The sequence below is a fragment of the Macaca mulatta genome, chromosome 6, assembly GCF_049350105.2.
Source record: "Macaca mulatta isolate MMU2019108-1 chromosome 6, T2T-MMU8v2.0, whole genome shotgun sequence".
Lineage (NCBI taxonomy): Eukaryota > Metazoa > Chordata > Mammalia > Primates > Cercopithecidae > Macaca > Macaca mulatta.
In genome coordinates, this window is record NC_133411.1 from 159,645,398 (window position 1) to 159,668,461 (window position 23,064).

The window sequence follows — 23,064 nt, forward strand, 5'->3', positions numbered from 1 at the left end:
TCTGCCCACATAGCCCTCCCATGCACATATGTACACCTTCCTACCTTCCTGTCTCTGCTATTCCTACAGACCAGAGGTAACCACTGATGACAATTTGGTCCTTCTAGAATTGTGGAATTATTTGAATGGATAAATATGTGCATGTGTATATAGATGCACACACACATAGGCATGTCTTTGTTTTAATGGAATCATACTATATGGATTGTTCTGTATCATGCTGCTTTATTTAAGAAGTAAAATTTGGATCCTGAAAAAGCAAATCACTCACCTTTCATGTAATTTGAGATTACATGAAATAAATTATAAGAAATTCTTCACATAGGCTGGGCGTAGTGGCTCACACCTGTAATCCCAGCAGTCTGAGAGGCCGAGGTGGGCAGATCACTTGAGGTCAGGAGTTCGAGACCATCCTGGCCAACATGGTGAAACCCCATCTCTACTAAAAATACAAAAATTAGCCAGGCATGGTGGTATGTGACTGTAATCCCAGCTACTTGGGAGGCTAAGGCATGAGAATCACTTGAACCCAGGAGGCAGAGGTTGCAGTAAGCTGAGATTGTACCACTGCACTCAGCCTGAGCGACAGAGCAGGACTCCATCTCAAAAAAAAAAAAAAGAAAACGAAATCTTTCATATAAAATTCTATATTTTTGCCTGTTTTTGTTCTTTCCATAAATTAAATCATACAGTGATATGGAAATGAAAAGGACTAAGAATAGCCAAAACGCAGAGAAACGTGGCATTAGACATAGCAACAATGAACTATAGTTTCATGCAACGATGTGAATGCATCTCAGAAACATAATGGTAAGCAAAGGAAGGCAAATGTTTCCTGATGGAAGAAAAGATTTAATATAAAAGTCAGAATAGTGGTAACTTTGGGAGTGGGGAGGCGTTTGTGAATGTGAAGGGCCCCATCAAATGCTTCTAGGGTAGCTGGAAAAATTCTGTTTCTAGACCTGGGTGATTGTTACATCGATGTTCACTTTACAATATTTAAGTTAGTTGTACACCTGTGTGTTTCACACTTTTCTGCACATGTACATATTTTATCAAAATAATCCCTCCTTTTAAAATCGGAATGAACAGGTTAATAGGACATGAGACATACCTGAAGAGAGGATTAGTGAGCTAAAAGTGCCCATAATGCATCTCAGAGAGTTAAAGAGATGGAAAATATGAGAGAGAAGTTAAAAGATATGGAGAATAAAATGACAATGCCCAACACTACTAATGTCAACACTTTCCGGCAATAATGGAAAAATGTCTTCAAGGAGTGAGAGCACAATACATTGATTTTCAGACAAACAAATATTAAGAGAGTTTTCTACTGACCCCTGAAAAAATGACAAACAACATACTTCAGGAAGGACCCAGAAAGAAATTATAGAATCTAAGCAGCACTAGTGAGCAGAGAAATGGTAAGCATGTGACTAAGTCCTAAAACACGATCAATCCACTAGATGACAGCAAGGATGAAAAAGAAACACAAGCACATAAAATAAAGTGGTATAATTACTTTCAAACATATCAGTTATCATAGTAACTAATATTTACATTTAGACAGGACTCACCAGTTTAAAGATAAAGACTTGTGGATTGGGCCGGGTGTGGTGGCTCATGCCTGTAATCCCAGCACTTTGGGAGGCCAAGGTGGGCAGATCACGAGGTCAGGAGATTGAGACATCCTGGCTAACACGGTGAAACCCCCGTCTCTACTAAAAATACAAAAAATTAGCCGGGCATGGGGGCGGGCACCTGTAGTCCCAGCTACTCGGGAGGCTGAGGCAGGAGAACAGCATGAATCCGGGAGGCAGAGCTTGCAGTAAGCTGAGATCCAGCCACTTCACTCCAGCCTGGGCGAAAGAGCAAGACTCTGTCTAAAAAAAAAAGACTTGTGGATTGGACAAAAATAATTTCAGTTCTGTGCTGTTCATAAGCAGCGCCCCTAAAATATGTGGCACAGAAATAAAATTAAGAAATTGTCTGACACGGTGGCTCATGCCTGTAATCCCAGAGGCGGGAGGATCACTTGAGGTCAGAAGTTTGAGGTTGCAGTGAGCTATGATCATGCCATTGCACTCCAGACTGAGCAAAAGAGACCCTGTCTCAAAAAAAGAAAGAAAAAGAGAAAGAGAGAAAGAAATACTATCCAAAAGAAATGTGTTTTAGACGGGCGTGGTGGCTCACGCCTGTAATCCCAGCACTTTGTGAGCCCGAGGCGGGCGGATCACGAGGTCAGGAGATCGAGACCATCCTGGCTAACACGGTGAAACCCCGTCTCTACTAAAAATACAAAAAAATTAGCCGGGCGTGGTGGGGGGGCGCCTGTAGTCCCAGCTACTTGGGAGGCTGAGGCAGGAGAATCGCTTAGGAGGCGGAAGTTGCAGTGAGCCGAGATCGCGCCACTGCACACCAGCCTGGGTGACGGAGCGAGACTCCGTCTCAAAAAAAAAAAAAAAAGAAATGTGTTTTAGCCGCATTAACATCAAACAAAGTAGACTTGATGGCAAAAAGCATTATTGTGATAAAGCAGATCTTCACTTAAGAATAAACCCATAGTCACAGTGGAAGATTTAACACATTTCTTTCAATTATCGATGGGTTATCAGACAAATAATTAGTAAGGATATAGAAGATACGAACAATAAAATGAAAAAGCAGCATCCTGCACCACCAGATTAGAGAATACTCATTCTAACTACATACGCTTTAAAAAACCAAATATACAAAATTCAAAACTTTTGTGCATCAAAGAATACTATCAAGAGAGTGAAAAGAGAACCCACAAAATAGGCGATTATAGCTCAAAGAATAAATATCAATGAAACTGTAGGGATATAAATTAATAATTTAATAAATAAAAATCAAACAAGTGAGAAAGAAGGGATAAAACTTCCTTTTTCCTTGTAGAAGACTTTCACATAATGTATGTAGATACTTGCCCCTTTAAGAGGTGGAGGTTAATTCCCATCCTATTGATTATAGACTGAACTTATCAACTTGCTTCCAAAGAACAGAGCATAGGAAGAGAAAAATTATGACTTCCCAAAGGAGAAACCTGGAAGACACTCCCTTAATGAAGTAATCAAGGTTAACATCATCAGTGATACTCAGATTTCTGATATGAAGTGATGAGAAGGGCACTTCCTCTTGTGATATTGTTCCTCAAATCCTTAACCCCAGTCTAATCATGTGATAACATCAGAAAAACCCAGTTGAGCAACATTCTATGAAAACACCTGACTGGTACTTTTAAAACCTACCACAGCATGAAAAACAAGGCAAGACCAATCAACTGTCACAGATTGGAGGAGACTGGGAGACATTACAACTAAGTGTCATGTGGAAGCCTAGACTGAAATCTGAAACAGAAAAAAGGACAGAAAAAAAAGGTGAAATCCAAATAAAGACTTAATTGAATTAATAGTATGGTACCTATGTTAATTTCTTAAGTTTTTTTTGTTTGTTTTGTTTTTCTCATTTTTTGTTTTGAGACAGCGTCTTACTACTCTGTCACCCACGCTGGAGTGCAGTGGCTCAATCTCAGCTCACTGCAACCTCCAGCTCCTAGGCTCAAGCGATTCTCCCACTTCAGCCTTCTGAGTTGCTGGAACTACAGGTGTATGCCACCACACCTGGCTAATTTTTGTATTTTTTGTAGAGCTGGGGTTTCACCATGTTACTCAGGCTGGTCTTGGACTCCTGAGCTCAAGCAATCCATCTACCTTGGCTTCCCAAAGTGCCGGGATTATAGGCATGAGCCACCACGCCTGGCCAATTTTTTAGTTTTGAAAAACATACTAGGCCGGACATGGCGGCTCACACCTGTAATTCCACCCTTTGGGAAGCTAAGGCAGGCAGATCAACCTGAAGTCAGGAGTTCAAGACCAGCCTGGCCAACATGATGAAACTCTGTCTCTGCGAAAATACAAAAATTAGCCAGGTGTGGTGGTGGGCACCTGTAATCCCAGCTACTCAGGAGGCTGGGGCAGGAGAATCGCTTGAACCCAGGAGGTGGAGGTTGCAGGGAGCTGAGATCATGCCACTGCTTTCTAGCCTGGATGACAGAGCCAGATTCTATCTAAAAAAAAAAAAAAAAGAGGCCGGGTGTGCTGGCTCAGGCCTACAATCCCAGAACTTTGGGAGGCCAAGTGGATGGATCACAAGGTCTAGAGTTCGAGACCAGCCTGGCCAACATGGTGAAACTCTGTCTCTACTAAAAATATACAAACATTAGCTGACTAGCTGGGCATGGTGGCGTGCACCTGTAATCCCAGATACTCAGGAAGCTGAGGCAGAGAATTGCTTGAACCCAGGAGACAGAGGTTGCAGTGAGCCGAGTTTGTGCCACTGCACTCCAGCCTGGTCAACAGAGCAAGACTTTGTCTCAAAAAAAAAGAAACATACTATGGCTATGTAAGGTGTTAACATGATGAGGCGAAGCTGGGTGAAAAGTATATAAGAACTGTCTTTGGAACTTTTCTGTCTATCTGAAGTTATTCCAAAATAACAAGCTGTGAAACTAAAGACAAACAAATCCCATAGAGAAAACACCAGGACCTGATCACTTCACCAGAGAATTGTATCAAACATTTAAGGGGGAAAAAAAAAGCATTGTTACACAAATGCTTTCAAAATATAGAGGAAGAGATAACATTTTCCAAACAAATTTTATAATGCCAGAAGAAACCCGACAAAAATGTTACAGAAAAGGCCACTATTCCTCAATAATACAGACACAAAACCCAAGATATACATGTGCGTTCATATATGTATATACACATACATATTTATAAATATATCTGTATATATAATTTATAAATAACTATATGTAATATATCATGACTAAATTAGGTTTACCCCAAGAATGAAATCTTGGTTTATTTGAAAATCAATCAATGAATTCACATTAACATAGTAAATGAGAAAACTGTATGGTGCAGGAAAAGCATTGATGAAATTCAACCCCAATTTATGGTGAAAATTCTTTAAAAATTTAGAAGGCAACTCCCTCAGTCTGATCAAAGTTAGCTCCAAAAAATCTCCAGCTAATAACCCTAATGGGGAAATACTGCATGCATTTCCCACCAGCTTGAGAATAAGACAAAAGTGTCTTCTCTTACCACTTCTATTTAATGTAGTACTCATGGTCCTCGCCAGTTCAGTTAGGCAAGAAAAAGAAATAGCCATAAAGATTGGAAATAAATAAATGAAATGGTCTCTGTTCACAGGTGAAATTATTGTTTACATAGATCATTGCAGAAATCTACAAAATAATTACTAGAAGTACTGAGTGAATTTAGCAAGGTCACAGGATACAGGGTTGAGACACAAAACCCAACTGTATTTCTATATTAACTGCAACAATTGGAAAAGACACTTTTTTAAAAATAGCAACAAATCACACAATTCTTAGTAATATATGTAAGAAAGGTTGTGTAAGACTTGTACACCAAAACCTTAAAACATTGCTGAAATTAAAGAAGATAGTTAAATGGAGACATATATTGTGCTCATAGATTGGAAAACTCAATATTTGTAAGATGTCAGTTCTTCTCAAATTGACCTATTTTCAACACAATCCCAAACATAGGCTTATGTTTTTGAAGAAATTGGCAGGCTGATTTAAAAATTTATATGGAAATGCAAGGGCCCTAGAAAAGGAAAATGTTTTTAACAAACAATAAATGACATCATTAGGGTGGGACCTATCCAGTATGACTGGTGTCCTTATAACTAGAGGAAATTTGGACACAGAGGCATGCACATTAGGAGAACACCAAGGAAAGATGAAGGCAGAGACCAGACTGATGTGCCTACAAGTCAAGGCATGCTAAAGATTACCAGCAAACCACTAGAACCTAGGAGACAGGCATGGACCAGATTCTCTCACAGCCTCAGAAGGAATCAACCTGCTAACATATTAATCCTGGAGGCCTAGTCTCCAGAACTGTAAGACAATAAATTCCTGTTGTTTAAGCCAGTTTTTAGTACTTTGTTATGGCAGCCCTAGCAAACTAATACAGATTTGGTATATGAGATACTAAGTTAGATTTGATTAAAACAAAAAGCTTATGCTTATCAAAAAACATCACTAGGAAAGTGAATAAAGCTGAGCACGGTGGCTCACACCTGTAATCCCAGCACTTTGGGAGGCTAAAGTGGGCGGATCACCTGAGGTTAGGAGTTCGAGACCAGCCTGGCTAACATGGTGAAACCCCATCTCTACTAAAAACACAAAAATTAGCTGGGTGTGGTGGTGCATGCCTGTAGTCCCAGCTACTTAGCAGACTGAGGCAGGAGAATCACTTAACCCGGTAGATGGAGGTTGCAGTGAGCCAAGATCACACCACTGCATTCCAGCCTGGACGACAGAGCAAGACTCTGTCTCAAAAAAAAAAAAAAGAGAAAGTGAATAGGCAAGCCACAGACTGGGAGAGAGTATTTGCAAACACGTCTCTGAAAAAGGACTAATACCTAAGATGTATACCTTCTATAACTAGTTAATACAAAAAAAAACACCCAATAGAAATGACCAAAATATTTGGACAGATATGTCACAAAAGAAGACATATAGGCTGGGTGCAGTGGCTCACACCTGTAACCCCAGCATTTTGGGAGGCTGCGGTAGGAGGATCACTTGAGGCCAGGAGTGAGCTATGATCACATCACTGCACTGTGGCCTGGCTGACAAAGTAAGACCCCATTTCTAAAAATAAAAATAAAAACAGATTTTTCATCCTTAAGTTTCTCAATTTTTTTTTTTTTTAAAAAGAAGTTATGTAAATGGCCATAAGTAATTGAAAAGGTGTCCAACTTATTTGTCACAATGGGAATGCAAAATAAAACCACAATTAATTACCATTACACACCCACTAGAATGGCTAAATTCAGAAGACCATTTACATCAAATGGTGGCAACATTGTGGAGCAACTGGAACTCTCCTACGTTGTGGTAGGAACATAAAGGGAAAAAGTCTGACAGTTCTTTTTAAAACCAGACATGTTTAGTAATTCTGCTCCTAAGTTTATGTATTTTTTACTTTTTTGAGACACAGCTTTGATCTGTCACCAAGGCTGGAGTGCAGTGGTGCCATCTCGGCTCACTGTAACCTCCGCCTCCCAGGTTCAAGCGATTCTCCTCCCTCAGCCTCTCGAGTAGCTGGAATTACAGGCACCTGCCACCATACTTGGCTAATTTTTGTATTTTTAGTAGAGATGGAGTTTCACCATGTTGCCCAGGCTGGTCTCGAACTCCTGACCTCAGGTGATCCACCCACTTCGGCCTCCCTAAGTGCTAGGATTACAGGCATGAGTCACTGCGCCCAACCCTAAGTATTTATTCAAGAGAAAAGAAAACATATATTCACAAACAATTTGTACAAGAATATTCATAGTAGCTTTTATTTTCAGTAGCAAAAAAAACCCTAAACAAATTGGAAACAGCCTTGGTGTCCATCAATGGGAGGATGGATTAGTGATGGCATAGTCATACAGTAGAATTCTGTCCTGCAAGAAGAAGGAACTATATACAACATTATGGATGATTCTCAAACACATGCTGCTAGAAAGAAGCCAAATATAAAACAGTTCACACTGCATGATTCTATTTATATGAAGTTCTAAAGGAAGCAAAACTAATCTATGGTAATAAAAATCAGAACAGTAGTTGCCTCTGGAGATTGGTAGGAGTGGGTATTGGCTACGAAGAGCAGGAGGAAACTTTCTGGAGTGATGATAATGTCCTATATCTTGACAGGGGTTTGAGTCACATGGATGGATACATTTGTCAAAACTCTTGAATGACATACTCATGCATCTTAGTCTATGTAACTTTGACCTTAAAAATCCACAAAAAAAATTGAACTCTTTCATCCAGATAGATGGAAAAAAGAATTGAACTCTAGTTAATTAAACATGGCCCCTGACTTAGGATGGTTCAATTTATGATTTTTCAACTTTATGATGTTGTGAAAGCAATACAACCATTCTGTTTTTCACTTTCAGGAGAGTAGTCAATAAATTACATGAGATATTCGACACTTTATTACAAAATAGGTTTTGTATTAGGTGATTTTGCTCAATAGGCTAGGATAAGCTGTTATGTTCAGTAGGTGTATTAAATACATTTTTCACTTAATGATATTTCCAACTTATCAGGATGTAACTCTACCATAAGCTGAGGAGCATCTGTATATAAATGCTGAAATGTTTAAAGGTGAAGTCTATTGATGTCTTCAATTTACTCTGAAATGCATAAAAATAGACTGATGGGGCTGGGCACGGTGGCTCATGCCTATAATCTCAGCACTGTGAGAAGTTGAGGGAGATCTCTTGAAGATCTGAGGCAGGCAGATCTTTTGAGGTCAGGGGTTTGAGATCAGCCTGATCAATATGGTGAAACCCCGTCTCTACTAAAAAAATACAAAAATTAGCTGGGTATGGTAGCACACGCCTGTAATTCTAGCTACTCAGGAAGCAGAGGCAGGAGAATTGCTTGAACCTGGGAGGCGGAGGTTGCAGTGAGCCAAGACAGCACCACTGCACTCCAGCCTGGGCGACAGAGTGAGACTCTATCTCAAAAAAAAAAAAAAAAAAAAAAAAAATAGATTGATGGATGCATAAAGAAATGGATAGATACGTGATAAAGCCAATATGGCAAAATGTTAATTGTAGAATCAGTTGGTGGGTATACAGTGGTTCATAGTAAAATTATTCTAACTTTTCTACACAGTACAGTAAAATGTTAGGGGCAAAAAACAAAAACAAAAACAAAAACAAAAAAAACAACTACAGAATCTCTGAGAAGAGTAATATTTTCTAATCTCAGAAGTGATCTCGGCCGGGTGTGATGGCTCACACCTGTAATCCCAGCACTTTGGGAGGCTGAGATGGGTGGATCACAAGGTCAGGCATTCAAGACCAGCCTGGCCAACATAGTGAAACCCCGTCTCCACTAAAAACACACAAAAATTAGCCGGGTGTGGTAGCACATGCCTGTAATTCCAGCTACGCAGGAGGCAGAGGCAGGAGAATTGCTTGAACCCGGGAGGCGGAGGTTGCAGTGAGCCAAGATGGCACCACTGCACTCCAGCCTGGGCGACAGAGTGAGACTCTCAGAGAAAAAAAAAGACTACAGAATCTGAGAAGAGTAACATTTTCAGATCTTAGAAGTGATCTCGGCCAGGTGTGGTGGCTCACACCTGTAATCCAAGCACTTTGGGAGGCTGAGATAGGTGGATCACAAGGTCAGGCATTCAAGACCAGCCTGGCCAACAAGTGAAACCCTGTCTCTACTAAAAAAAAAATACAAAAATTAGCTGGGCATGGTGGTGTGTGCTCGGGAGCTGAGGCAGGAGAATTGCTTGAACCCGGGAGGTAGAGGGTGTGGTGAGCGGAGATTGCACCACTGCACTCCAGCCTGGGCAACAGAGCAAGACTTTGTCTCAAAAAAAAAAAAGTGATCTCATCCTATACTAGTATTTCTCAAAGGGTGGTCTTTGCCTCATAAAAATCCAAGAACTTAAGACTCACTGAAGTTTAAAAATTGCTCTACCTGCCGACCCTGGAGAATTCCACTGCACAGCCAGGGCTTCAGCTGTCACCACTTCACTGCCCATCCAAATCTTAATCTCCCTGAAGCTCCATTCCCCTTGGGTTGCGAATTTCTATTGGCCTAACAATATCTTAAACTCACCAGATCCCATAGGGGATTCATATTTTCCCACCCCTACTTCCCAATCTCACTTTCTTCTTCCAGCATTCTCTGTTTCAGGAAAAGACACCCTTCTACTCAGTTGACCAACCCAGAGACCTGAGGTGGGAGGTTAGGGGTTACCCTAGACTCCTCTCTTTTCACCTCCATTTATTTCAGGTCACAGTGGCTCACTGATTTGGCTTCCAGAACATCTGTTACATCTCACTGTTTGCCCTATGGGCTGTCACTGCCTTAGTCTGGTTGTCATAATGCTTTACCTTCTGAGCCTTTTCTGTGGGAGGAGCTCAAAATATTACAGGCAGCAAAAAGGGTTAAGAGATGAGGCCTTGTGACAACTAGACAGAGATTAAGTACATACCCGGTTATACAGCTGGGAGGAGCTGAAGTTGAGATTTGAACTCAGGTAGTCTGGCTCCAGAGTCTGTTTAAAACACCATTACTTGCCTGGACGCGGTGGCTCATGCCTGCAATCCCAACAAAGGGAAGGCCAAGGCGGGAGGATCACTTGAGCCCAGAAGTTTGAGACCAGCGTGGGCAATGTAGTGAGACCCCTATTTTTCAAAAAAAGAGGAAAACACCATCACTCAGTATAAACCTACTAGATAAACAAGTGCCTTTTTATTATTAGATTTGAGGACATCTATATTTCTATTAGAGTAACACTAGCAGCTATAACAGATAAATCCCCAAGTCTCAATGCCTTAATACAACAAAAATTTCTCATATAGCAATATTGTCTTCTAAGTGGTGATGGAGGAACCCAGGCTCCACTCTGTGACTCTGCTGTCTTCTAGAGACCATTCTGTGCATTCAGCCAGATGGAGAAAGCACACAGGACTGGGTGAGGGTTTTACAGGCCAAGCCTAGGAATGGCAAAAGTTGATTTTCACCAAGTGTACCCAGCTGTGTGTCCCAGGCAATGGAATTTGGCAAGCAAGAATTTTTGCCAAGATCTAATTGCTCATAATTCTGATTTATTTATGATGAATAGCTATTCTATACTTAATTTTTTTAAAAAAAGATCCATAACCAGACTGCACAAAAATTAGAATCTCCTCCTCCCCAAGAAAGCAACGTTAGAATACACAATTGGACAGGCATGTATGTATGTATGCATGTATATGTGGAGATGTAAATCATTGAATCTAGCAGTTATTAAAATGCTATCCATAAGATTCACATCTCATTTACAAATTGGCTAAAAATCCTTTACATGCTCAAAAGCAGGCAATCAAAAAAGACCCAAAAGGGTACAAAAATACTTGGAAGTATCCTACATTGCTTCACATTTGACATTACTAGCAATAAAATGAAAATTTCTATGTATAGATTTTTAAATCTTAAAAAAAAAAGGCAATTTAAGTTCTCTAGAGAAAAACAAAAATTCTGCAAATCTAAGACAGGGTGCCATATGGGGCATGTCCTTCTTGGAAGTAAACATTTTAGATAAAAGTAGCATAAAATTGGCTTAAGGAAATGGCCAGGCACCGTGGCTCACGCCTGTTATCCCAGCACTTTGGGAGGTTGAGGTGGGTGGATCACGAGGTCAGGAGATGGAGACCATCCTGGCCAACATGGTGAAACCGCATCCCTACTGAATATATAAAAATTAGCTAGGTGTGGTGGCGCATGCCTGTAATTCCAGCTACTCAGGAGGCTGAGGCAGGAGAATCGCTTAAACCCAGGAGGCACCCAGGAGGTAGAGGTTGCAGTGAGCTGAGATCACACCACTGCACTCCAGCCTAGTGACAGAGCAGGACTCCATCTCAAAAAAAAAAAGTTGCCTTAGCAAAAATGAATTTATAATAAATGTTTCCTTTTAAAATGACTTGCCTAAGGATGACCTTTTAAATTTTATTTTTTAGAGACAGGATCTCACCATGTTGCCCAGGTTGGCCTTGAACTGCTGGCCTCAAGCAATCCTCCCACCTCAGCCTCTTAAGTAGCTGGCACTATCAGCATGCACCCAGCTGGGTGACTTCTTAAAGTTACCCTTTATCAACCACCATACACCAGGATCTATGCTAAGTGTTTCTGTGCACTATCTTATTTCAACCTCACAATCACCCTTTGAAGTAAGTACTAAAAAGGTCTGGGCCTTTTAAATCATCATGGAATCTAACCCAGGAATAGGCTGAGGTAAAAAAATAATAAAATAAGTAAATCATCATGGAATGGATATAATCAAAAGTCTAAAGCAACATTTAAAAAATTTACAATATATAACTCATTTCTATTAAATAACTTCCACTGACCTCGAGTTCAGCTACCAAAGGATAAAGAGGAATCTAGAAATAAACCCATGACAACATTTCAAAAATTGACCCGTTTTAATTATTTAAAAACAAAAACACATCAAATTTCCTTTACCATCTACAATTCAGTTATATCCAAACACTCTAAGACCAAACAGAAGCAGGGATGACAATGAGACACTGAAGACACACGAAGGTGAATGCTGACGACTATCAGAGTCCCAGCAGGAGGTCACAAGTCTTTCATTCACACGCTCCAATGCTTTTCATTTGTTAAAGAACGTGTTTTACAGGAAGTTCTTTACAGTAATTTCATGCCAGACACCAGGTTTCTTCAATGGTACACAGCTCCATTAAATTTGTTTCCATCCAGTTGACAGTAATAAAAAGGAATTTTTAGTTTTGTCTTTTTTTTGGGCCGTAGAGACTTAAAATGGTCAGATTCCTTTAGGAATAAACGAGGAAAAGGAGAGGAAAGAAAAGATCTGGGCTGTGCTGGTGCTGGTTTCTACTCATCTTTCTGAGGGTGTGACTTCCAAAGAGTTAAATCACACTTAGGCCACTCCAATGATTAGTACTAGTTATCTTTTTTTTTAACAGGATGAAAAGGAAAATACTCAATGGACATAAAAATGGTCAAAGGTTTTTTTTACCGCAGGTCAATTATTCCCCCGCCCAAAAAATATACAAAATGAACATATAATTGGGATGGTAACTCTGCTGGACATTCCAATTCACTCATCTGCTTGTCCCCCACACAGGTAAGGGGAACAGGCATTAGGCTTTATTAGTCGTGTTATAGCAGTAACCAGATGTGTTAACGGCAGCTTATTTACGGTCCATCGATCCTTTGAACATGTGTAGGAAAGCATGGCTGTCAGTCTCCGAATGCCCACATCTGAGCACATTCAGCTACCATGGAAACTACAAGGGAAGGACAAATATATTTATTCCAAGATTTACTGGGAGTTTTAAGTGCCCTTTCTTCCACAGAGCCCCAGAGTGGTGACAAGGTGCTAGGGGCTGCTGTGTTTCCCAGCGTGAGCTCCCATCCTCTGAGGGTCCTGAGAAGGATAGTGGATTGGTCCTGGAGCCCTCATGAAAGGAGGGGGTGGTCCCATTGGGTGAAACATGTGTGGCCCAAAACCTGCAGATACGAAAGAACAAATGTGTTAGGCTTGCAGTTTCCTTGATAACCTTTCAAACCTCTCAATCTTGCTAAGGTTAAAACCATCTACACATAAATCAAGGTTGACACGGGGCTTAAGCAAATGTCAGTTCACAAAACTTGCTTCCACCTGTTATTTCCTTGGTTTTAGAAACCTTTCCCCGCCAAGTCCAAAAAACTCCAGAGCACACAAGGTATCGCCTAGTATGTCGTCTGAGTCTCTGCTATGTATCCAACACGCCAAATCCTACCAGACAGGAGTCAGTCAGGATTTGGGAGATAAGGAAGAAATCAGGCTGATGGCAAGACTGTGTCATCATTAACCTTAATGCCTGACACCAGAATGGAGGGGGTTCAGAAACCAGATTCACTTCAGAGTATGGGCTCTCTGCCACAGGAGAACTGGCTACCTGTGATTTCCTTCCACTGTTAATGCTGTCTAGAGCAGTGCTATACAAAGTGCCAGTCTTCCACCTATTTCTGGCCACTGAAAAGACAAAGAGCTTGAGTCAGAATGTAAATCATATGATCAGGCAGAGTTTAGTTCATCTGACAGTTTTTTTGGTAACAAGACTTTCTCAATGAAGGAAGGGGTTCACTGATTTACATTTCGGCACAAGCTCCTGATCTGGTGGCAGACAGATGATAAACACTTTGTAAAATGACACCCACTCACAGCCCACACTGAGCAATAGTGCTCTAGGGCATCCATTAGCATTCAGTTTAGAAAAGGGAACAAATTGGTGATAGATCTTTGTAATCTAATAATCTTACTCTGATGACACATATACTCGGATCTTTAGAAAACTGGCCCCTTTCTTCTCCTTGGCAGAGCAGGAGAAAAAAAAATATCAGAAATCCCAACAGATCAACTTTACTTATAGACTTCTACAGAGCAAACTCACAGGATTTGGACGTGTTGAACGTGATGGTGACGTTTATGAGACAGAACTTTCACAAGGATTTCTCTGGGCTAAGAAGGAAGATGGAAGTTACCTGGGGGAGGAGGTGGAGCAATACCAGGGGGCGGTGGCAGAGCAATGTTCACCACAGCTGGAGGACCACTTGGGGGCAAGTTGAAGTAGTTGGCAGAGGCTTCTTCTTCTGCCGCAGGAGGAGGAGGAAGAGCTGGAGGAGAGAACATAGTCAACACATAGAGGGGAGAACAATTGTGCAACAGTTTTTACCACCTTTACATTCTCAGAGGTCCTATTGGGAGAGCAGAGTGGCAACGAGAACAAGACCTGGGTCCCGTCTTCCAAAATAGGAACATCAGGGCAGATGGAGCTTCTGAAGTCAGCAGGAAGTCTGCACTCACCTCCTGGCAATCCTGGAACAGGTTCTAGTTTGATCCCAGAGTCTGTAGTTCCGTCTTTCTCTTTTTCTTTTCCTCTGGCTGCTTGGGATCTGGGAAACACACATGCATACAGTCGGCACTTTGGCCCACCTTATCTCACACGTCTGCTTCCTAAATTCCTCAGTCCAATGGAGTTCCTTTGCCCTACCTCCTCCTCAGCACACACTTTTCCCATAAATGCCACTGTGCACAGTGAATAAGAGCAAAGGTTTTGACACCAGAAAAGACCTGGGTTCAAAACCTGCTAGAACTATCATAAGGACCAGAAGAGGCAACACATACACGTTTAGCACTGTGCTTACCACATAGGGAGCTCTCCACAAAGGCAGATGCTGCTATTAGCCATCTCTTCCCTGGTTCCAAGTCGGAGACATGTTCCCCCTTTGAACTGAGTCTTTCACCTGTGTCTCTCTTATGCAATCATCACTTTTAAACTTAAAATAGCGATTCTTCCTTGTTTTATCTTCTCCATTGGACAATGAGCCTCCAAAGGCAGAATCTAGGTCTAATTCATTTATAAACCCTGAAACTCACCTTTCATGCCCTGGCTATTATACCTGGCCTATAATAGCTAGTCACAAAAACATAAACCTTCAAAGGAGCAGATTATACAACAAACCCCTGAATACATTTCCAAAGCAGGGTTCTCCCAACATCCACAGGAATCAAGTATCAAACAGAGAGTGACTTTTGAAAGATCTCTTTAAAGATCCTGTTCATTTAAGCCTGTTAACCAATAGCCTCCTAGTCTCCAGACAATGACATAGTTTCTTAAAAATGTGAGCAAAATGTCACTTAAAAATAGTTTAATTCTCACCTTCCCCATTTCACATTCAGTCTGCGCCCATTTACAATCAACTTATTAAAGGACTTCTCAGCAGCCACTTCTGCAGCTTGCCTTGTGGCAAACTGGATGAAAGCACACTGCTGTCTCTGCACAACAGTGATCGTCCGGATCTCTCCAAACTGGTAGAAATGATTTCTGAAGGGATACAGGCAGAAAAAAAATGAAAATGGGAGTGAACAAAGATGTTCCCAAGAGACTGAAAATGGATTAACTTTCAGTGACACACCACTAGGCAGGTGGGCCCCAAGGTTATCTACCTAACTACCCTCAGGTCTTCCCTCCCATATCTTGTCCTAATGTGGGTGCTGCTTATTGAGAGAAGGAAAGAGAAATGAGTAAATAAAGGTTCTCAAACATCTCAGGGTTTTTTCCCCATGGAGGAAAGGGAGTTCTAATAGGTTCCTTAAAGTTCCTAAATCCTAGATAAGGGGTTGGCAAACTACAGCTCTCAAGGCCCATGAGCCAAGAGTGTTTAAAACAAGAATATGTGACAGAGACTGCATGTGGCCCACAATGCCTAAAATATTCACTATCCAGCCTCTTACAGCAAAAGTCTGCCAACCCCTGGGGGTTGTTTAGCTCACTCAGATAGGGTTTAACGGAGACAGGCTACCAAGGGCAGGTTATAAACTTACAGGAGTTTCTTCTCCACTTTATCTCTTTGGAAGAGGTAATTTCCATTACTATCTGCCCAGATGTCTCATCTAGCCAAGCATAATACAAGCCAAAAATAATACAAATGTATCAAATGCCAGTCTCTTTAAAAAGCCAACAATTTAAACCATAAGAGTTTTATCATCACAAAGCTCTCCCTCCTCTACATAATTAATCATACTTGGATGCGTGCCATCCTTTAAAACCTGGCTGTTAGGTCAAATAGAATTCTGTGTCATTATTACCATACGCCAGGATGGATAAGCACTTTTTGTGCTTTGGTTTTGAGATAGGGTCTCACTCTGTTGCTTAAGCTAGAGTGCAGTGGCGCAATCACAGCTCACTGTAGCCTTGATCTCCCAAGCTCAAGCCATCCTCCTGCCTCAGTCTCCCAAACAGCTGGGACTACAGGCACAAGCCACCACACCCGGCTAATTTTTTTGATTTGTTAAGAGGGATGGGGTCTCACTATGTTGCTCAGGTTGGTCTCAAACTCCTCAGCTCAAGAGATCCTCCCAAAGTGTTGAGATTACAGGCATGAGGCACTGTGCCCAGCCAGATAAGCACATTATTACTGTGGCACCATAAAGGACAATTTTACAAAAATTCCAGTCAGCATGATACTAACAGTAGAGAGACTAAAGAAAAATGGATTTTGTACAGAATGATCATCCTTGCAGTTTTTGCAAATAAATTATCCCAGGGCAGTTAAAGGCAAAAATAACTCTTTAACTTATACCCACAAACCTTAAATCTGTCTCAGTAATGGTATCACCTAGACCACCAACATATAGTGTAGTGATAGTTTTATCCTCTGGTGGGTCCAGCCGAGGCATTGTTGAAGCCCGCTTTAGAAGCTTGTCAGCTACAGGATCATTGATTCCGTAATATCGATCTTTAATATTCTGATCAGCAAGGGGGTCATCTGGATCTGTAGGCTTCTCATGTCTATGATTCAAGAAAAAAACAAGGCATAAAGGTGAAACAAAGGTGAAAAAATGGTATCTTCCAAGAATAGCTACATATTAAAGTCCTAGATACACATTCTGAAGTGCCTTTTGAACTAGAAACTATGGTTTCTACCAAAATACAATTACCAAAATAGACCTAATACCAAGAGATTTACTGTATGACAAAAGGAATTCCTAGCCTCCTAAAAGCCATTAGGCCATCTAGGATGCCAAACTTTCCTTATAAATAAAAACTCTTGACATGATCCGCCCCCTCCTGCCCCCTAGAAAGGGACACATGATTACCCCTCTCTAGGTCAATGATTCTTAACACATTTGGGGTATTGTATTCCACTGAGAATCTGATTAAAGCTATGGACCTAGCTCCAGAGAAAGCACATATATTATTTTTTAGGGGGTAGGGTTAACTAATCCCAAATTTAAGAACTCCTAATACAGATGCTTGGCAGTCTTAACCAAAACATACACACCCTTTAGTAGTCTGACCTTACTTTGACTTCAACTATACATTGAGAGTCAAGTGTTTAAATCATGGCAGTGAAGATGTACTTCTCAGGTAGAAATGTTTAAGGCCAGCATCCATATTGTATGGCATAGCAATTTAGTTTCCAAGGCTCAATTGTAAGTAAAAACTACAATTTATTCATGCTCTTCTAAATTTCATAGTTCTAAGACATCAGATACACCACATTGGTTGTATGACCTTTAGATTTTAAAGCAGAAACAGTTTAAGCTAGCACCTCCCATTTCTTAGATGAGAAATCATCTGAAAGCAAATACTGAAAATGAGGCTCGGCTCTTGCCTGTATGGACATTCCTCTCCTCTCTTACACTCTCCTTTCACCCAGAAGGAGCAAATGTGGGGTCGATTCCTTTTGTAGTAGGGTGTGGTCCGGGCCAGTTTGAGCAGCATGTCACTGGTAGATGTGGCTTTCCCCAGCATGCCAACTGGTCGTGTTCCATCAGAGTTAGAAATCTAAGTGAGGATGACAAATTCAAAAGATAAATTATACAGACTGTGTCAATTCATTAGGATTTTTACCCAAAAAGTGGCAGCATACCTCTCTCTCCATATTCTGTGTATAGTACTCTTTGTTGACATCTGACTTTGGCATGTCATCTTTAAAAGATAATCCTGCGTCACGAACCTGGATGGGCAGGCCTGGTACAAAAAAAGAGGAGAGAGACCTCAGATGTATTTTAAAACATATCCATACTAACCATGCACACAGAATACATCACCTTTCCCTTCCCCTCCTTCCTATTTAGTACCAGAGACCTTACTATGTTTCTATTCAAACTCTTTAGCACCATCAGGTTACTTCTGCTACACAGCATGCTAAGAAATTGTCCAAATTCCTGAGCTGTCAGGAAATTTGATGAAATCAATGTTTTAGAAAACCTTTTAGGCTGGGTGTGGTGGCTCAGGCCTGTAATACTAGCACTCTGGAAGGCTGGGGCTGACGAACAGCTTGAGTCCAGGAGTTCAAGACCAGTCTGGTCAACATAGTGAAGCCCCATTTCTACAAAAAATACAAAAATTAGCTGGGTGTGGTGGTGTGCACCTGTAGTCCTAGCTACTCAGGAGGCTGAGGTGGATCACCTGAACTTGGAAAGGTTAAGACTGCAGTGAGCTGTGATCATGCCACTGCACTCCAGCCTGGGCAACAGTGAGACCCTGTCTCAAAAACAAAAACAAAAAAATTATAAAAGAAAATTTTTAGATGAATAAACTGTGCCCATGGTCATATTCAACTTGTAAATTAGTAACGCACCTACTTTTTATTACAACATGATTTACCTAAAGTAAATGTAAAAGTGGTTTCTTTGGTTAGTCCTACAGATCATCTGGATAGTCACAGTCATGTAAGGGTCACTGTACTCCAGGACCAGACACCTCCTTAACAAACATATAAATAATATTACATAAAATGTGGCCAGAACTCTAACTAGAAGAGTAACTCTAATGAACTTAACATACATAAACTCATATATATTTTCCCTTTCCTTTAATAGTAGAAACTCTTGTTGAAAAATTATCTTTCTGAAAAACAGTCACCTACTGTTTAGAAAAAAAAAATACTCCCAAAAGCAGTTACTCTGAAACAGTAGCAATGTATCAGTTCTCACAACACAATTGAGACAAAAGTCTAAAGCACAATTAGGCTGGCTGTGGTGGCTCTGGGAGGCCAAGGTGGGAGGACTGCTTGAGGCCAGGAGTTCAAAACCAGCCTGGGCAAAATAGTGACACACACACACACACACACGTGCACTGGGTGTGGTGGTATACCAGGAGGCAGAGGCAGAGGCATACCAGGAGGCAGAAGGCGTGAGCCCAGGAGTTCAAAGTTGTAGTGAGCTGTGATCACACCACTGTACTCTAGCCTGGGTGACAAAGTGAGACCCCAACTCAAAAAATAAAATAAAATAAAGCACAATTACCCTGTGAGCTTCTGGTTGGCATGGTGGAAAAAAGCTCTGGATCAAGAAAGAAGCCTAAGGCAAATAAATTATCTGTCATAGGATCAATGCCTTTTACCTCACTTGGGCTGCAGAGATAAAGGTTTAGGCCACTTTTTTTTTTTTTTTTGAGACGGAGTCTTGCTCTGTCACCCAGGCTGGGGTGCAGTGGCCGGATCTCAGCTTACTGCAAGCTCCGCCTCCCAGGTTTACGCCATTCTCCTGCCTTAGCCTCCCGAGTAGCTGGGACTACAGGCGCCCGCCACCTCGCCCTGCTAGTTTTTTGTATTTTTTAGTAGAGATGGGGCTTCACCGTGTTAGCCAGGATGGTTTCGATCTCCTGACCTCGCGATCCGCCCGTCTCGGCCTCCCAAAGTGCTGGGATTACAGGCTTGAGCCACCGCGCCCAGCCTAGGCCACTTTTGATTAATTCCCAAATTTTCCTTAAGTTCCTACTATTGTTCAGGACTCTAGAACAGACTAATTATGGTTCTTTTCCTGGGAAAAGCAGACCACAGCAGACATTCCGAAGTGAAATCAGAACCAGAGCTAGGGTGAGAAGTGGGAGACAAAAGACTGGCTTGTAGTTTTAGGCACCTGCACACTTTCAGATCTATTGGACAGGTCAAGCATACCATACTCTAGGTCTAAGAGGCAGGTCTGACAGACATTCTTCAATTTACTGCAGGTTTGGCACACTTCAGTCTTCTTGAAACGCATGCGGACTCCAGGGCACCAGCGAAACACGGTGAATGGCCTGGCACAGATCTGGAACACAAAACAAGAGCCACAGAATGTTAATGGCCCTGATCTGGGCAATCTGGAGCTCTGATAACAATGGGGCATTCAAAAAAGGATCCCTGAATGTAGGGTTTAGAAGAGACCTTAGCAACCATCTAGTTGATTTGATGTTTCAATACAATTTTCAGCATCCTTCTCCAGCAAAAATTCAGAGTACAGAAATGAAATAGCCAAAAGGTCAAAGTTCTTCCCATCCTAGAGGTAAGCACCAATAATAATCTGAACCTTAATCTTTTTTAGGGGGAGTGGGGAGTGTCATAAAATTTTTTGAGAATCTTCTGACAGGGATGACCTTCCTCCTCAGCTAAAATGCTCATGTGGACAGTCATATACCACCTGGTATACAAACTCCTTCAGTGCCCATCCACTGACATTAGAATCTCTACATCAGAGGGTTCATTTTCTTACCTCCCACATAAATAGTTGCCAGCCAATGAATATATCAGTAATACATAAAAAGTTGTATGGCACTGATTTTTACTGGAAGACCTCAAAACTTAGTAAGCTGAAGGCTAATTTGGTAGAGAAAAGAAAAATGAAACAGAAATCATTACTCTTTAACAGACATACTTACTTTGCATTCCTTCCCATACTTTTCTTTGGTCTATAATAGAAAAAAAATAGAAAAGAACTGGAGTTACAGAAAGAAAAAAGCCAGGTGTTTACTATTTCCTTAAACATAACCCAAGAAATGTGTCTGGAAATCCCTGGCATCCTAGAGAGAGAGAAAAACAACAACAACAACAAAAACCAAAACCCAAACTTTTTTGGGAAGAGGGTAGGAAACATACTATAACAACATATTGTAAGTTATAACATCTCAAGAGTATACGGATCTGGGCCAGGTGGCAGCGGCTCACGCCTGTAATCCCAACACTTTGAGAGGCCAAGGTGGAAGGATCGCTTGAGCCCAGGAGTTCCAGACCAGCCTGGGCAACATAGCAAGACGCTGTCTCTACAGGAAAAAAAAAAATAGAGTATATGCATCTAATACTAGGTAACTGAGTGTCTTTCCACAGCCACAACTCCTAGGTTCATTTTTGGCTCCCAAGTTCACTCCCAAGAACTAACATTCCTAATGGTTTCCACAATCCCTAAATCAGAGAGGATACAGCTATGGCCCGCCCACTTTACAAAGTTTAGTCAAAAGGTAGCTACTGTAGACTTGACCTGTGCCAATGCCCGGAATATAGTAAATGTTCTGTTTAAACAGAACTATTCAAACATCTTGAACCATTCAAACATCTTGAACATACTAATATATCAACATCTCTACGACTACACAATAATACAGCCCTAACCTAATTATTGTTAACTGGTTCTAATTTTACCCTTGTTTATAAGAAACGGGGAATGCTTAAAGAGATAAAGTACACTGGCCAAAAGGCATTTGACCAGGAGTCAGGAAACCTAGTTTTTAGTTCTGGTTCTCCTCCTATCATGCTGACATTCCTACAGCCAGAATATCTGAACTTGAATCCCAGCTCCATTCATTACTATTGTATGAAAAGACACAAACGCTCTCACCTTCTGGCCAACAGACCTATTTCCTGGGTAAATGCTCAACAAATACTAGCTATCATGATTACCCCTACATCACAGGAGTGTTACCGGATTCGTAAGTAAGAGAATACACATGACAGTTCTTTGCAAGTCGTCCAGCACTTTGGGTTAGTAAAACAGCATCATTTTTTCTGCTTGTCTAAGAGAAACACTTCACAGTGTGCAAGTACCACAACACTGACAGGACATGAATAACTCGTTTCACACGCGATCACTCACCATTCGGATATATGGGTTTTCTCCAAGACATGTCTGGCACAGAATGGGGAAGTCCTGGTGAAAATGGGAAATCTGGTTGAGGACCACCTTCCGAAGACCCTGACACCTCAGTGACACTTGGGGCGGCGAGGGGGCGGGAAGCCAGGGTGGGGAACAAGGTACGGCAGGAACCCGAAGTCCATCACGACCCGATCGCGGGAGGGGGCGCTGTCTGCACTTCCGGCAGGCGGCGGGAGAAAAGAAAACCAGCTCGAATAGGCTGGAGGGGGCAGGGATGGAAAGGGCGCTGGTCCCGGGACCCTGGCTAAGCCCCCGCCCTTCAAGCCCGCAAGAGGATCGCCCTCCGGCCTCCTGCTCCGGCCAAAGCTAGGCCACCGCCTTGGCTCCTCCCCGGAATTCCTTCGGCCGCGCCGCAGGCCTTGTCCTGCGAGCTTGCAAGGTGCGCGGCTTCGCCTCCTCCTTCCATCCTCCTCCGGCAGGAACACTCACCGCATCCTCCCAGTTCTGCCTGTTGTAGGTGTTGGAACCCAGAGAGGTCGCCATCTTGAGAGCGTCCGGAGGCAGCTGTAGCTTCCGAGTTGGGAGAGAGGACCGCCACAATCCCGTCAAGCCCCGAGGCTAGCGCCGGGCTAGTCGGCGTCTTAATTACGCGTCCAGTGCCTCTTCCGGGGCGGAGCCTTTGCGTCATGACGTCGCCCGCTCTTGGAATTTCTAAGCTTAACAATCCGGGTCCTGTTATATTGTACCTGGATGCTTCCTTTGAGTTTTTGCCTGCTTGGAAAGAAGGGCCACACGTGCAGCTGATTTATTTAAAAATTGGGCGAAAGAATAAAGTAAGACGTAATACATAAGAGGCTGGGATTAAAACAGCGTTCCCTACCATTGAGGCGCTTATTATGCCAAATGCTGGGCGAACGTCTTGTGGTTCCAGTGTCTCATTTGTTCTCATAACTTCTCTGTAGGGCTGTCAGATTCTTATTCATTCTCTCTCTCTCTCTCTCTCTCTCTCTCTCTCTCTCTCTTTCTCTCTCTCTCTCATTACAGA

General features: G+C 41.9%; 1 protein-coding gene across 1 annotated transcript; it reads right to left on the reverse strand.

The window, feature by feature from the left end:
- Nucleotides 1-12,035: 12,035 nt before the first annotated feature.
- On the reverse strand, nucleotides 12,036-22,648 carry RBM22 (RNA binding motif protein 22). The gene is given in 11 exon segments (NM_001257496.1): nucleotides 12,036-13,126; nucleotides 14,144-14,275; nucleotides 14,466-14,554; nucleotides 15,322-15,486; nucleotides 16,753-16,953; nucleotides 17,780-17,952; nucleotides 18,038-18,138; nucleotides 20,072-20,204; nucleotides 20,812-20,841; nucleotides 22,020-22,073; nucleotides 22,509-22,648. Coding segments are annotated over 11 exon segments (1,263 nt in total). The 5' UTR covers nucleotides 22,563-22,648; the 3' UTR covers nucleotides 12,036-12,995.
- Nucleotides 22,649-23,064: the final 416 nt, after the last annotated feature.